Source organism: Lytechinus variegatus, chromosome 12 (genome assembly GCF_018143015.1).
Source record: "Lytechinus variegatus isolate NC3 chromosome 12, Lvar_3.0, whole genome shotgun sequence".
Taxonomy (NCBI): Eukaryota; Metazoa; Echinodermata; class Echinoidea; order Temnopleuroida; family Toxopneustidae; genus Lytechinus; species Lytechinus variegatus.
In genome coordinates, this window is record NC_054751.1 from 6,241,138 (window position 1) to 6,256,411 (window position 15,274).

The window sequence follows — 15,274 nt, forward strand, 5'->3', positions numbered from 1 at the left end:
GCAACTACGTGAATATTGGTGCGCTTAATTACAAAGAGAGACATGGAGCTGTGAAGGATTTCAGAAGAGAAGTAGAAAAAGAAAGAAATAGAGAAAAAAGGAGGAATAATATATAGGGCCTAACTAATTGTAGCATGAAAAAATAATTTTGAAAATCGTAATGGATGATGAGTGAAACTAATGGCACAATCTAATCTAAATAATATCATATGCTTGACATTCAGTCGGCAGGGTATCGAGATATTTGGTACTAAAAGATATGACAAAATTTATGACTGCTAGTCTGCTACCCCCTGTCATAACTTTTGTCATATCTTTTGCTTGTATAAAAGGATTACGCGCATTTATAGCCACATATTTTTGATGCACTCTAAAGAGAAGTGACAAAATTTATGAAAATTTTTGTGACAAAAGTTATGACATCCACCAGAATACCGATTTTGTCATATCTCTGAAAAAAAGATAAAATATGGAGAAAAGACAATGTTCGGAATACCGCCCCAGGTCTTTAGCTCAGATTTTGAGGTCAGCTTTTAGTTTAGATGAGGTCACGAGGTCAAGGGCATGCACCATAGGTTGCTCTCAGGAAGCATTTAAAAAAAGACACAAGTTAAAAACAGATTTGGAAAGTATGTCTTAAGTTTGGTAAAGGGTCAGTAATGGGAATTACAATCCAGTATCCTCCAACATTCAAATATAACAAAAGTGTAGCAGTCACCGAATATTTTTTTCAGCCATTACAATTAAAATTTGACATCCAGCGTCCTCTCTCAGTAGAGATTTTATTTCTATTGAAAGTAGGACTTTCAACACTCGCTTTACACATTAGGTAATTAGGATGCTACTGAAGGAGATAGATTATATCCTGACCTCCACTGGGTTCCTTGACTATTGTGTATGATCAGTCGTGAAAATCAGTTTCACATTGAATCATGGAGCTCTATGTTAAAAGACCCAAACTTTTTACAAGATGATGTACCAATACCCTTTTTGTGGTGAACATTGCAGATTGCTGAACTCCAGAGGCAAGATGCCAGCGAGCGATCCCTGCAGAGGACTGGTCGCCTAGCAGCCGAAAAGAAGAAATCTAACCGGAAAGTCCACAAGGAAGTCAAGCTGCTCTGCAAACACTGCCGGGAATTCATTTGCTACACGGAGGACATCAGGTCCATCAACGGACAGCACCACATCGTCATCAAGGAAAGCTTCAGGGAACGCATCATAACGGAGAGGTTCCACGAAGACCAAACCCTCTACGGGGACGTTAAGGTGTCCCAGGAGGTTCAGTGCAAACGGTGCAAGCAGCAGTTGGGGTACATGATGATCTTCCGAGAGCATGAACTGCCGCTGCTCTCCATCAGGTACCTGGTCATCGAGGTGCGCGAAGGCATCAGGGTTCACAAGAAGAAATGGAGCGACACGACCTCCCTCTTCACCATCAAGGATATCGATCTGGAAGATCTGGCGAGGAGACTGGAAGGCTGCGTGGAAGATGAAGAATCCGAAGACGGAACAATCGAGAAAGAGCAATAGTTCTACAAAACTGATTGTAGTAAGTAGTAATTAGTTGTTTTTCTTCATATTTGTACCAGGAAAGCTTATTCATAACAGTAATATCAACAAGATATCTACCAGTGCCAATGATGCAACGAGAACAGCAAAATTCTAAGGAAATATCAATATCAAAAGAATAGTCAATCCTTTCTAAATTAAGTCACTATGCAAAGAGTCGTTTGAGTGCAAAACGTGATGATAAGGACAAAATATGATCATTGTTATTAAATCTGTGGTATCAATCTATGCTTTTTCAAATCTTGCCTTTGAACTTTCTTATAGTCATGCGCTTGACCTGTTGCTTAAAGCAGATAAGTGGACCAGTGTGCAGTAGCAGCTGTGTCATGTAAATTCTTAAACTATGGTACTTTGAAATCCAATATGGTTCTTTGCTATTATTAACTTGCAATAATAGAAACTCATTTACTTCATAGTAATGTGACTTTGTGGTATTTACAGACATTGCTCATCTACATATATCCACAATCCTTTCATATCAAATAAGGTATGAAAGTAAAGAAGAAAAATTGAATTTCAGGATGATGTAAATAATTCCCCTCTGTTGAAAAAAATAACTTGCCATCCTGTTTTCCTTACTTATATTTTCTGAATATGTTTACATAAAATGCTATCACTTCAAAAAGTTCGGATGAGATGAAACTGAATGTTTAATCGTGTTATATCCAGATTGTCTTATATTCAGTTTATCTGAACAATATCCAAGTTTAAAGATCTTCCATCTCATGTGTAGTAGTACCTGTAGCCATGATATGTAGTCTATAATACTTAACATGCAGTAAGGTTCTTTCGATTCTTATCTTGCAATAATGATAGCTTTAAATTGTAGCCTCTATGGTGATATAACCTGGCTGTAACTAACCAAAGTTGAAATTTTGTTGTAAATATTGTATCATAAATATATGGTTCAGTTAATACTAAGTATATTAATGTAAAGGTATCCAAATACAGAGGGATAATATCCAAATTTATTTAAAATTTCTCAATCTAAGTAGGAGCAAATCCACATATCTCTTATGATACTGTATTTATATTTATTGTGGCAGGCAAGATTTTACCCAAAGTTTCGGGAAAATGGATGAAGTGAATAAAAAAGTAACCTTTTCAGCCTTATCATCATTAGCATAGCATGCAAAGAAGGCTTGACAGTGTTATTATTTCAAATGGCAAAGGAATATATGTTTCTCAGGTGAGGAAGGCATTGTTTGGAGTTCATCATGGTCTTACTCCCCAAACTTGGAATAATGTGCGGTAGCAGCCATGTCATGTAAATTCTTAAACCAGGGTACTTTGAAATCCAATAAGGTTCTTAGCTATTCTTCACTTGCAGTAATAGAAACTTTCATGTTCTTCATGGTAATGTGACTTTGAGGTATTTACAGACATCGCTCATCTACATGTATCCACAATCCTTTCATATCAAATAAGGGATGAAAGTAAAGAAGAAAAATTGAATTTCAGGTTGATATAAATGAATCCCCTCTGTTGAAAAATATAACTTGCCATCCTGTTTTCCTTACTTCTTAGATTTTATGGATATTTTTACTTAAAATGCAATCACTTGAAAGAGTTAAGATGAGATGAAATTTAATGTTTCATCAGGTTATATCCAGATGGTTTTTCATTCAATATTCAGTTTATCTGTGCACTATCAAAGTTTAAAGCTCTTACATCTACATTTATGTGCAGTATTACATGTAGCCATGCCATGCAGTCTATGTAATACTTCAAACTGCAGTTAGGATCTTCCAGTTCTTTTCTTTAATACTTTGCAATAATGAATAGCTTTAATTTGTAGACTCTATGGTGATATAACCTGGCTGTTAAAAATTGAATTTTTGTCTCACCTGCGAAGCAAAGTGAGACTATAGGCGCCGCTTTTCCGACGGCGACGGCGGCGGCGGCGGCGGCGGCGTCAACATCAAATCTTAACCTGAGGTTAAGTTTTTGAAATGACATCATAACTTAGAAAGTATATGGACCTAGTTAATAAAACTTGGCCATAAGGTTAATCAAGTATTACTGAACATCCTATTAGAGTTTCATGTCACATGACCAAGGTCAAAGGTCATTTAGGGTCAATGAACTTAGACCATGTTGGAGGAATCAACATCGAAATCTTAACCTGAGGTTAAGTTTTTGAAATGTCATCATAACTTAGAAAATATATGGACCTAGTTCATGAAACTTGGACATAAGGTTAATCAAGTATCAATGAACATCCTGCATGAGTTTCACGTCACATGACCAAGGTCAAAGGTCATTTAGGGTCAATGAACTTTGGACGAATTGGGGATATCTATTGAATTCCCATCATAACTTTGAAAGTTTATGGATCTGATTCATGAAACTTGGACATAATAGTAATCAAGCATCACTGAACATTTTGTGCAAGTTTCAGGTCACATAATCAAGGTCAAAGGTCATTTAGGGTCAATGAACTTTGGCCGAATTGGGGATATCTGTTGAATTCCCATCATAACTTTGAAAGTTTATGGATCTGATTCATGAAACTTGGACAAAATAGTAATCAAGCATCACTGAACATTTTGTGCAAGTTTCAGGTCTCATGATTAAGGTCAAAGGTCATTTAGGGTCAATGAACTTTGGCCGAATCAGGGGTATCTGTTGAATTACCATCATAACTTTGAAAGTTTATTGGTCTAGTTCGTTAAACTTGGACATTAGAGTAACCAAGTATCACTGAACATCCTGTGCGTGTTTCAGGTCACATGTCCAAGGTCAAAGGTCAATGAACTTTAGCCGAATTGGGTGTATCTGTTGAATTACCATCATAACTTTGAAAGTTTATGGATCTGATTCATGAAACTTGTACATAAGAGTAATCAAGTATCACTGAACATCCTGTTCCAGTTTCAGGTCACATGATCAAGGTCAAAGGTCATGTAAGGTCAATGAACTTTGGCCATGTTGGGGTTTTTTGTTGAATAACCATCATATCTCTGTAAGTTTATTGGTCTAGTTCATAAAAAGAGGACATAAGAGTAACCATGTATCACTGAACATCTTGTGCGAGTTAGAGTAGTATGCAAAGTCAGCACTGCTGCTATATTGAACCGCGTGATGCAGGTGAGACGGCCAGAGGCATTCCACTTGTTGCTTTATACATGCTATCATAAATATCTGTTTAAGTTAATACTAAGTATATTTATGTAAAGGTACTCCTAATACAGAGGGATGATATCCAAATTTATTACAAATTTCTATAACAAAGTAAGTATACATGTATCTCTTATGATACTGTATTTATATTTCTCACGGCAGGCGAGATTTTACCCAATGTTTTGGGAAAGTGGTTGAAGTGAATAAAGAAAAGTAACTTTTCAGTCTTATCTTTAACATAGCATGCAAAGAAGGCTTTACAGTGTTATTATTTTAAATGGCAAAGGAATATGTGTTTCTCAGGTGAGGAAGACATTGTTTGGAGTTCATCATGGCCTTACTCCCCAAACTTGGAATAATGTGCAGTAGCAGCCGTGTCATGTAAAATCTTAAACCAGGGTACTTTGAAATCCAATATGGTTCTTTGCTATTCTTAACTTGCAATAATAGAAACTTTCATGTTCTTCATAGTAATGTGACTTTGCGGTATTTACAGACATTGCTCATCTACATATATCCACAATCCTTTCATATCAAATAAGGTATGAAAGTAAAGAAGAAAAATTGAATTTCAGGATGATGTAAATAATTCCCCTCTGTTGAAAAAAATAACTTGCCATCCTGTTTTCCTTACTTATATTTTCTGAATATGTTTACATAAAATGCTATCACTTCAAAAAGTTCGGATGAGATGAAACTGAATGTTTAATCGTGTTATATCCAGATTGTCTTATATTCAGTTTATCTGAGCACTATCAAAGTTTAAAGATCTTCCATCTATATGTATGTGCAGTAGAACATGTAGCCATGTCATGCAGTCTATTTAATACTTCAAACAGCAGTTAGGTTCTTTCAGTTCTTTTCTTTGATACTTTGCAATAATGAATAGCTTTAATTTGTAGCCTCTATGGTGATATAACCTGGCTGTTAAAATTTGAATTTTTGCTTTATGTATTCTATCATAAATATCTGTTTAAGTTAATACTAAGTATATTAATGTAAAGGTACTCCGAATACAGAGGGATGATATCCAAATTTATTACAAATTTCTATAACTAAGTAAGTATACATGTATCTCTTATGATACTGTATTTATATTTCTCACAGCAGGCGAGATTTTACCCAAAGTTTTGGGAAAGTGGATGAAGTTAATAAAGAAAAGTAACCTTTCAGCCTTATCATCTTTAATATAGCATGCAAAGAAGGCTTGACAGTGTTATTTCAAATGGCAAAGGAATTATGTTTCTCAGGTGAGGAAGGCATTGTTTGGAGTTCATCATGACCTTACTCCCCAAACTTGGAAAAAATATAATCTGTATCAGTGGTCGTCAGCATGAACTAGTCATGTCATGCGTGGAATAAGAGTTACCGATGATATTATGAGGAATCACTTCCCTATATTTTGGTAAACTTAAATAGTCCATAATCTCAGATTACAAGTGTTTTTGATTTGGGTTTCTTTCTCTGTACTAGAAATAAACTGCTAGCAGAGAGACAGAAAGAAAGTTACTTTAAAGTAACCTGACATCATTTCACATGTTGCCGTATTATTTTGTCGAGAAGACAGAGATTTCTATAACATTTAAATCATGTGTTGTAAAATGTGTTTCATTTTATTTTATATGCAATCGTAATATATATGTTCGATTTTTAAGTGCAAACATTTTTTTGTTATCTAGAATATTATATGATATTCACTCGAAATATTTCAAAAATCCTTATGATCAGACATGTACATACCGTAGTTTGTTAAAAAGAATGTAATGTGCAGTATCGATAATTTATTTGTTAAAGTATATTGAGCTTGTGAAATGAGCTCACAAGACCTGACCTGACTTTTATCGTATATTTTGATGGCGAGATACTATATATGTTTGATTTTAAGTGCAAATATTTTCGTTGGTGAGATACAATAAAGAAACTATTATTGTAAAAGGTTGGTGGAAAAGAATAGTGCTTGGATGTGATTTGATTCAAAGGAATGTTTGGTATTTAATATTGGGGTGAATATAATTCATGTTTATTATATTTGAATGACAGACAGTTGACCGATTGGCCATATTTTTTTTAATACAGAAGAAAGATTTGAAATTTATTTATTTTAAATCCACTGGATGAAACAAAAATTTGTTATTGAGAATGATGTACCCTTTTGAAGTTAACTTTCTAAAAAATCCAAATAGTATGGTACTTTTTAGATAGGAGATTAAGACATTTTTGTTAATAACCTACATGAATCTGATAGGTTTTAAGGAATTAATTATTATCCGGCATTTATGGAGGATGGGGAAGGCAAAGAAATATAAGATAATGGTGATAAAAAAATAGGAAATAAGAGAAAGTGAGAGGATCATAAAAAAATGTTAGGGAGGGGAAAGGATAATGATGGAGGTGATGATGATGATGGTGATGATGATGGTGGTGATGATGATGGTGATGATGATGGTGGTGATGTTGATGATGGTGATGATGATGGTGGTGATGTTGATGATGGTGGTGATGATGAGGATGATGGTGATGATGATGATGATGGTGATGATGATGATGATGGTGATGATGATGATGTCAATGAAAACTACAACAATGATAATGATGATGACGGTGATAATGGTAATATTGATTATGGTGATGATGTTGGTGGTGATGATGATTAATATGATGATGTTGATGATAGTTGTGATGATGGTGACATTGATGGTGATGATGACCATTATGATGATGACTGTGATAACAATGATGATCGAAAGGATGATGGTAATGGTAGTGGTGATGTTGCTGATGGTAGTGGCGATGATAATGATGGTGATTTTAGAATTGTGGTGATTATAGAGAAATACGGATGAAAAAGACACTGGAAGGATGTGATTCTGAGTATGCTGATCGTGGTGATCATGATTTTGATTAAGTGGTGACATATTTGCTCCCGAGACATTGCTCCGGTCTTAATACCTCGGAGGGCATATACATGTAAGGTTGGAGTTGGGATTGTAATAGTGTTTTTGGTTCAGCATAATGGGTGATATCAAGTTCAGTGTTCACCTTTTAGTGTTGGTGTTAGGTCAACTTTAACACGAGTATAACACAAAACATGAAATGAAGACGGTCCCGATAAGTCACTCACTAGTTGTTGAGATGTCAAGGGTGTGATGTGGATCAGTTTTACAAACTCTAAATAAGTTTTGAAGCAAAGGGAAGCGATCCAATTTTCAACACCAAGGCCAACACCGGACTTGAAATCACCCAATGTGATAAAGATAACGATTATGGTTTATTTAGTTTTAGAGGTTAGATTTTCTGTTTGGCTTGGCGTGTAGTTTTTCCATTGGACTTTTTGTCACAGGTGCGAATGTAATAGAACCGATTAGATAGATATGAGAAAGAGAAGGATATGACTGAGTGTTATGAAGCATGAAAACTTGAAAACGGAGAGAATGACTGGAAGATATAACAATGGTGATGATCAATATTGATAATTTTGATGAAGAAAGGGAAGGAGAAAATGACAAAGAATTAGAATAAGAGGGTGATCAACTTTTTAAAAAAAGGATTAAAAGAAAAAAGTTGAATCAATAGAAAAGGAAATCAGGAGAAAGGTGATGTTTCTTTCAGCAAAGTCTGTTTTATCCGTTAGTAACCATAGTAACAATGAGAAATCGCTGTTTCTCAACCAATCAAAATTAAGGAAATTTTTAAGAAACATGTCCGTCCACGAAACGTTGTCCTGGGGCCCGTTTCATAAAGGACTTGCAACTGTTGTAACTTTGCCATTTTGGCAACTACCATGGAAACCTTGATTCTGATTGGCTGCTGAGCCCTGTTACCATGGTAGTTACCAGTGTAACAAAGTTACAACAGTTGCAAGTCCTTTATGAAACGGGCCCCTGGAGAGTTTCATCAAAATTTATCGTCTGGAAAGTTTTCATATTTGACAATTTCTCTTGGATTTTTGACTAGCTGAGAAGCACATGCAGTCTGTTAGGTAAAACCAACAGACTTTGAATGTCAAGTTCAAAGTTTTGAACCTAACTCCACCCCCCCCCCTTCCCCGCGCGCCAAGTATAGTACGGCCCGGCCTAGCGCCTGGGCCCGGCCCTCGATCTCCGCCCCCCCCCCCGATCAGGAAACCCCATCCTCATCATTTCTTTGCGCGCGCTTTCACAAAGCTAATAGCGCGTGAAGGAGGCGCATTCAAAGAAAACAAACTTCCTAGAGGAATTCCCACTCCTTTCGCTCAACTTGTGTGAAGTTAGCAGCTGAACTAGGGGATAATTTGCTCATTTTTCAAGTTTGGTTCATCTTTCTATGTTAAGATCCTGTGATTGTGATCTAGACTCGAGACTCTTTCACTCATCAAGTCTTCAGTGCAATCGTCTTTAAACTCCGAAAAAGAGGGTATGTCTAAGACTCTTACTAAATGGTAGATTAAGGGAAAGGATACAGAAGCATTGTCCTTCCGTTGCTTCACTACTAGGAGATCCACAGCAAATAAAGCTGTTTCATTTCTATTTTATTTTTTTTTGCATATTGTTGACTTAACATCTGGGCCCTGTCTTACAAAGAGATAGATTGATCCGAACAATCTCAACTGTAAGGAAATCTATCCATACAATAACCTTTTGTAGGTTTTGATCAGGAAATTGGTACGATTTTTTCAATCTAAAGTTATGCCTAACTAAACAAAGAGTAGGCCTATCACACTAAAGTTTAGAGAAATATAATTCGAACAAACTTGGATTTTTGTAATACGGGGCCCTGGTTAACAAAGTTATTTGTGGCACCGGCGCAGCGTCTTAAGGAGAGGTGTAGAATACTGCAGTATTTTTCTGTGTATTTCAATGATCAAGAACCTCAACAATTTACCGCTTCCGTCCTGTTTCTACCTGACGTCGAATTAGCAGATTCCTCCAGAAACGACCTTAACCTACTTGTCTTAAATTTCTTGCATAAGATTCACCTCTCTCGGTCTACCTTACTCTCACGTCAAAATATGTAACGCTACCATTAATGCAGTATCAAACTGCGGATCTCCGATACAGCGGAGGAAGGATACAGAAGAAGAAGATGAAAAAACTGAACTTATATATTTCACTTCGAAGTTTCGTACAGAAATAAGTATGTTAGGGTTGGCGACAATCATGTTGCTCCTGCTGCCAATGCTGGAAACTTAGGGGTTATATTTGATAGACATATCAATATGAAAGAGCAGATTAGTTCTATCTGCAAATCTGCCATGATAGCAACAGATGTATCAGTCGAATAAGAGGGTTTCTGAATGAAGAGGCAACAAAAAGCCTGATCCATGCATTTGTCACCAGTCGAATCGACTCATGTAATAGCTTGCTATTTGGTCTTCCCAAAAAGATACCGCATACAGATGCTGCAGAATATTATTTGCAGCTAGGCTGGTAACTCGCACTCCTATACAACACAGCATTACAAGTACCCTGAAGAAATTACATTGGCTTTCTGTTGAAAAAACGCATCACATTCAAGATTCTTTGTTTAGTTTTTAAAGCTCAGCATGGCTTATCTCTATCATACTTGTCCAATTTACTAAATGATTACATCCCACCCCGTAACCTTCCATCAAGCTTCTTCTTCTGTATCCTTCCTCCGCTGTATCGGAGATCCGCAGTTTGATACTGCATTAATGGTAGTGTTACATATTTTGACGTGAGAGTAAGGTAGACCGAGAGAGGTGAATCTTATGCAAGAAATTTAAGACAAGTAGGTTAAGGTCGTTTCTGGAGGAATCTGCTAATTCGACGTCAGGTAGAAACAGGACGGAAGCGGTAAATTGTTGAGGTTCTTGATCATTGAAATGCACAGAAAAATACTGCAGTTCCTCATCTTCTTTTATTAAGTTTAGAAGTGTTTTCCTGTGTGTGCTAAACGCTGGGCATTCTCCAACAAAATGTACAACGCTTTCCAGTTCGGAGTGGCAGAACTTGCAGGACTTTGTGGTACTTTGATTCAGAGAGAATAACCTTCTATTCGTTGGGTATGTACTGCAGGATAATTGAGCTCTGATGGATATAGCTTCCCTCAGGAGAGGGCTGGAGACTTGCTTTGGGTAATAATTCTTTTTATTACGTTGGGTCATGCCCGACCATAGAGAAGATTTTTTAGCAACTGCAATTTCAAGGGCAGCATAGTGTTGTTCATAAATTTTTCCCATTGCTAGCTTCTTCCATACTTTATATGGAATGCGCTCTCTAAGGATGTTTGTGAGACTTGGAAGCTCGTAACTATTGAGAATTTTTATCCAGCGTCTTACCAATGGTGTATTGTTTGCTATACCATTCAACAGGATTCTTCTTTCAGTGCGCTCGTCTGAAAGGCTTGCATATTGCCCAAGTAAGAGAAGAATTTCATAGTCGATTCGCTTATCCATTGGAAGGATATCTAGCACTCCTTGGCAAACCAAGCACTCTTTTAAAAAGAAAAGATTGAGCCTTGTTCAGACGGGACAGCATGTAGTTGGTAAGTTGGATAATCTGAATCCCATATAGCATTCTTGGTATGCAGAACATTTTCCAAAGATGAGTACATATTGGTGGCAGCAGGCGTAGAGTTCCTTGCTTTGTTCCAGTAAGAGAGAAGGTGTTATATCCCTTTGATATGATGTCATTGGTGTGATCAATATTACAATTGCTTTTTATTATGCCAAGGTGTGGGTGCTCTCTGCTTTCCTTGATCGTCATTCCTCCCATTTTCCACTCGATTGAACTTACACTGGTTGATGTTTTTTTTGTTTATTACTACTACGGCACTTTTTTGTGGATTAATTTTATATCTCCAGGCACAGGAATAATTGAAGGTGAGGTCCAGCATTGACGAGGGCATGTACTGATTAGAGCAACGCCATCTGCTAGTACTATCACTCCCATGTAGCAACCGTTAATAGAGCATCCTAGACAAGCATTCCTTAGTGATTTGATCAGGCCATCGATGAAGACTGTATATAAGGTGGGAGAGAGCACACTTCCCTGTTTTACACCTCGAAGGATTTGAAAAGGAGAGCTGACTTTTCCTTCCCACATGACTCTACTGGTACTACCATTGTAGAACTCTTCCAGTGTAGATAACAGAAATTCATGGAGGCCTAGGTTTTGAAGCTTAGAAAATAGGCCTTTATGCCAAACGATGTCAAATGCTTTCTGTGCATCAAGAAGAGCAAGATATGTTGTGCATTTCTTGGCAGAGTTCGGTTGGATTATTAATTCCAGTGAGGATGCAGTAAGGAGGAAAGATTTGCCTTTCTGGAATCCAATTTGTAACTGGTCTGGGACATCATTTATTGCAAGTGGAATTTCTAGTTGAGATTTGATGAGCATTTCCAAAACTTTACCAATTGTTGAAGAAACTGTTATGCCTCGGTAGTTAGAAGGATCTTTAACATCTTTTCCTTTTCCTTTGTGAACTGGGACTATAAGGCCGGACTTCAAAGGTTCAGGAATATAACAAGTACTTCTTCAAATTCCCAAACCCCACACAAGCTTTTATGGTAGCAGATCATTTGCTGTAGCTGGACCAACCCTTTGGAACAAATTACCCCTACATATCAGACAGGCATCCACTTATTGAACTTTCAAATCCTTACTCAAAACCCATCTTTTCCGACACTCATAACTAGGTGTAGTATAGGTATTTCTTTTATAGGTAATAATTGTAAGTTTAAATATTAATTAATTCTGTAATTCACAAGTCTATTTTCTTCGTTTGTAGAATGTTTACTTTGTAACCTTTATTGTAAAGCGCGTAGAGAAACTTTCAGTTTATTATGCGCTATATAAGAAAAGAAAAGTAGTATTATTATAATACTGTAGATCTAGATCTATTTTGACGTGAACATTTTATTGGTTCAAAGTGATATTTCTGACTGAGACTTGAGAGCGAAATACATTTCACGTAGTAAAGGAAAAAAGAAAACTGCTTCATGAAGCAAAGAGTTAGTGATTTTCACTAACGAGCTCTAGATCTAGATAATTGTCAGTGAAGCACATTTTAAATGTCTAGAAGTCTATATTAAATGATCCCAGCACCCAGAGTGTGAATTAATATTATAAACTCCATTGAAAACTCTTCTTGGAGTATTTCGGAGGAACATCATACCAAGGGCATGCAGCAGCAAGGGGGCCGAAGTCTTCGCGCCTACAAATTGAATTTCAGACAAGTGGCACATTTGAAAGTGTTGACGCACACTTACGGCACCACAGCAAACAATTTCCAATGGCCTTCGTGTGTCTTGCTCATTTCAAATTCTAAGGATTATTAAGATCCACTCTCTCCACAATCTGTAGAAATCTATGTTTTTAAAGTTCATCAATAACTAATAAATCACAGAAAGTTCCTATTCAAGTCCTTTTGAGGGTTCAATGTTACGTCCATCACCAAATATATAGATAGGGACTTCGTCTTACAAATGTTCGTTCATTTTTTTTCTAGATATGTTACGTTCATTGTTTTCTTGACAATTCTCTATACCTCTCTGGTTAACAAGGGAATTGTTGGATTTCCTTTTTTTCTCTTAAATGCAGGCTTCAACATGGTAGATACATTTATTCCAGTTGTCCAGGTTGAATGTAACCAAATACCATCGCGTCACGAGCAAGGCATTCCTCGCTTCATCAACAGGACCTCACAAGCTCTGGTGCCACCAGGCGCTCATGTGAACATACCACAGTCCGTGACTGTCAACGGGTACCCAAACACCATCCCCGGCCAGAATCCCTCCCTCGTCGCCCAGCAACCCATAGCTTATCAGATGATGCCTCACATGCCAACAACATCGGTATCGGTGTCCATCCAGCAGCCACAGGGATATCAAGGATTCGACCAGTTTCAAACTCCTCGAAGCCCATCATTGTCCTCGACCGTATCAAGCTCGAGCGTCTACGAAGACTGCGTCTCCATCCCGTCAACATCCCCCCGCCAGCATTCGGACCCGTTCTTCTACCAACCCTTCCCAAGTCATTCCTTTGATCCAAGTGGTGACCAGCCGAAGCATAACCTTGTTCCGGTCAAGTCGGTGTCATCGTCCTCAATTCCTAGCGAAACCGGAAGCAACGGAAACAAACCGTGGACGGGTCACCAGACGGGTCCGACATCGGCTATCAAACCCGAGCAGGCGATGGCGATGGTCAACGAGAAACTTCGAACCCGCATCGCTGCTCTGGAAAAGAAAATCCACAATGCCTTAGCGGAAGTGACGTTTCTTGGCGATAGGAACTGGAGACTGGAAGCCCACGTAGATTCCCTGATGCATACCCTCGAGGTCCTTGGAGTGACCGACATCGAGGATTTGACAGGAAAAAAAGTATGTTGGGGGTCTTTTCGTGTTCCATTTCATATAACTTGCACCTCTTTCCAAGTATCGATTTTGATTATTTCCAAACAGTACACCGTAAAATATGTCAGGAGTCTCAATTAGTATTGACAAAAATAAAAAGAATAGAGTTAGGCTGCAAAACAATTCAGAAGACTACGAATCAATAACTTTAAATATTTCATCTTCTCCTGGTATAAAATAATCATGGAAAAAATCTGTTTGCTTTCAAGAAATGATACAGTACATATAGATTACAAATTCCCGCTCTCCTCTTCTCCCTTCCTCTCCTCCCCTTCCCCCTCCCCCTGTCCCACTCTCTCTCTCTCTCTCTCTTTCTGTCTATCAATATATCCATCTACATCCATCAATGCTTATTTATCTCTATTTATCTATCTTTTCATGTACCTCTCTTTCTCAATCCGTCTCTCTATTCATATCTACCCCATATTTCAAGCTTCCATTACCCATGTTCCGAGTTAAGGTCAAAGCCGGTTACCGCCTTGGGCCCTTCAATCGTCTCCCTCGTCGTGCCGTCTGGAGCTATGACGAAGACTGCAAAACACCACCAAATATCGATTTCAGCTCAGATCGAGCCACGACGCTGAAGGCCGACGAAGGGAAATCGTTTACAGGTGAATATTACCACATTAGCTGTAAAGGAACTGTGAACAGGGAATCTATGACAAATCTATCTATTTGAACATTAACATTGAAGTATGGCGAAGCCGAAATGTTCAATGCCAAATGTGAGGCAAGATTTGTTTTTGTCGGACATGAACATTGAAGATTGATGAAGTCAAAGCTTCTGAAATAGTTAAATTTGATTGGACTATGGTAGTTTACTTGCTAGAGAAGTTATGCAGTAGTTATTACAACAAGTCATTATGAGGCAGAACCCTAGGCAGACATACACATTGGAGGGTGACGAAGACAATATTTTGAATGACGAATGTATGGCAAATTCAAATTTGATAGGAAAAAAACTCAATGGAGGGTGACGAAACCGGCATGTCTAATCTGAAATGTATGGCTACTTACTATCTGGTAAGACCTAAGCATCTGAAGGTGAAGGAAGCTGACAAACCCAGTATAATATATGACAACCGATATCTCTTTAGAAATAAACAGTGGAGGGTGACGAAGTGATATGACGAATAAAGAATGTATACAAAATTTTAATCTGACCGGATGTTAAAAAAAATGGGGGTGAGGAAACCGATATTATCAATCTGAAAAGTAGGCAAGTTT

At 37.6% G+C, this 15,274-nt stretch overlaps 1 protein-coding gene and 1 long non-coding RNA gene across 3 annotated transcripts in view; one reads left to right on the forward strand and one right to left on the reverse strand.

Moving 5' to 3' along the window:
- Positions 1 to 2,814, forward strand: part of LOC121424758 (antiviral innate immune response receptor RIG-I-like) — a 44,097-nt gene extending 41,283 nt beyond the window's left edge. For both annotated transcript variants that reach the window (XM_041620527.1, XM_041620528.1), the window contains exon 15: positions 1,009 to 2,814. In XM_041620527.1, the coding sequence (XP_041476461.1) occupies positions 1,009 to 1,533 (525 nt within the window). In that variant the 3' untranslated portion in view covers positions 1,534 to 2,814. The remainder of the gene's footprint in view (positions 1 to 1,008) is intronic.
- Positions 2,815 to 3,128: 314 nt separating this feature from the next.
- Positions 3,129 to 6,216, reverse strand: LOC121424759. Its single transcript, XR_005971426.1, has 2 exons — positions 5,616 to 6,216; positions 3,129 to 3,388 (listed from the first exon to the last, which is right to left on the reverse strand). It is a non-coding gene; the product is annotated as an uncharacterized LOC121424759 (long non-coding RNA).
- Between the last annotated feature and the right edge of the window lie 9,058 nt (positions 6,217 to 15,274).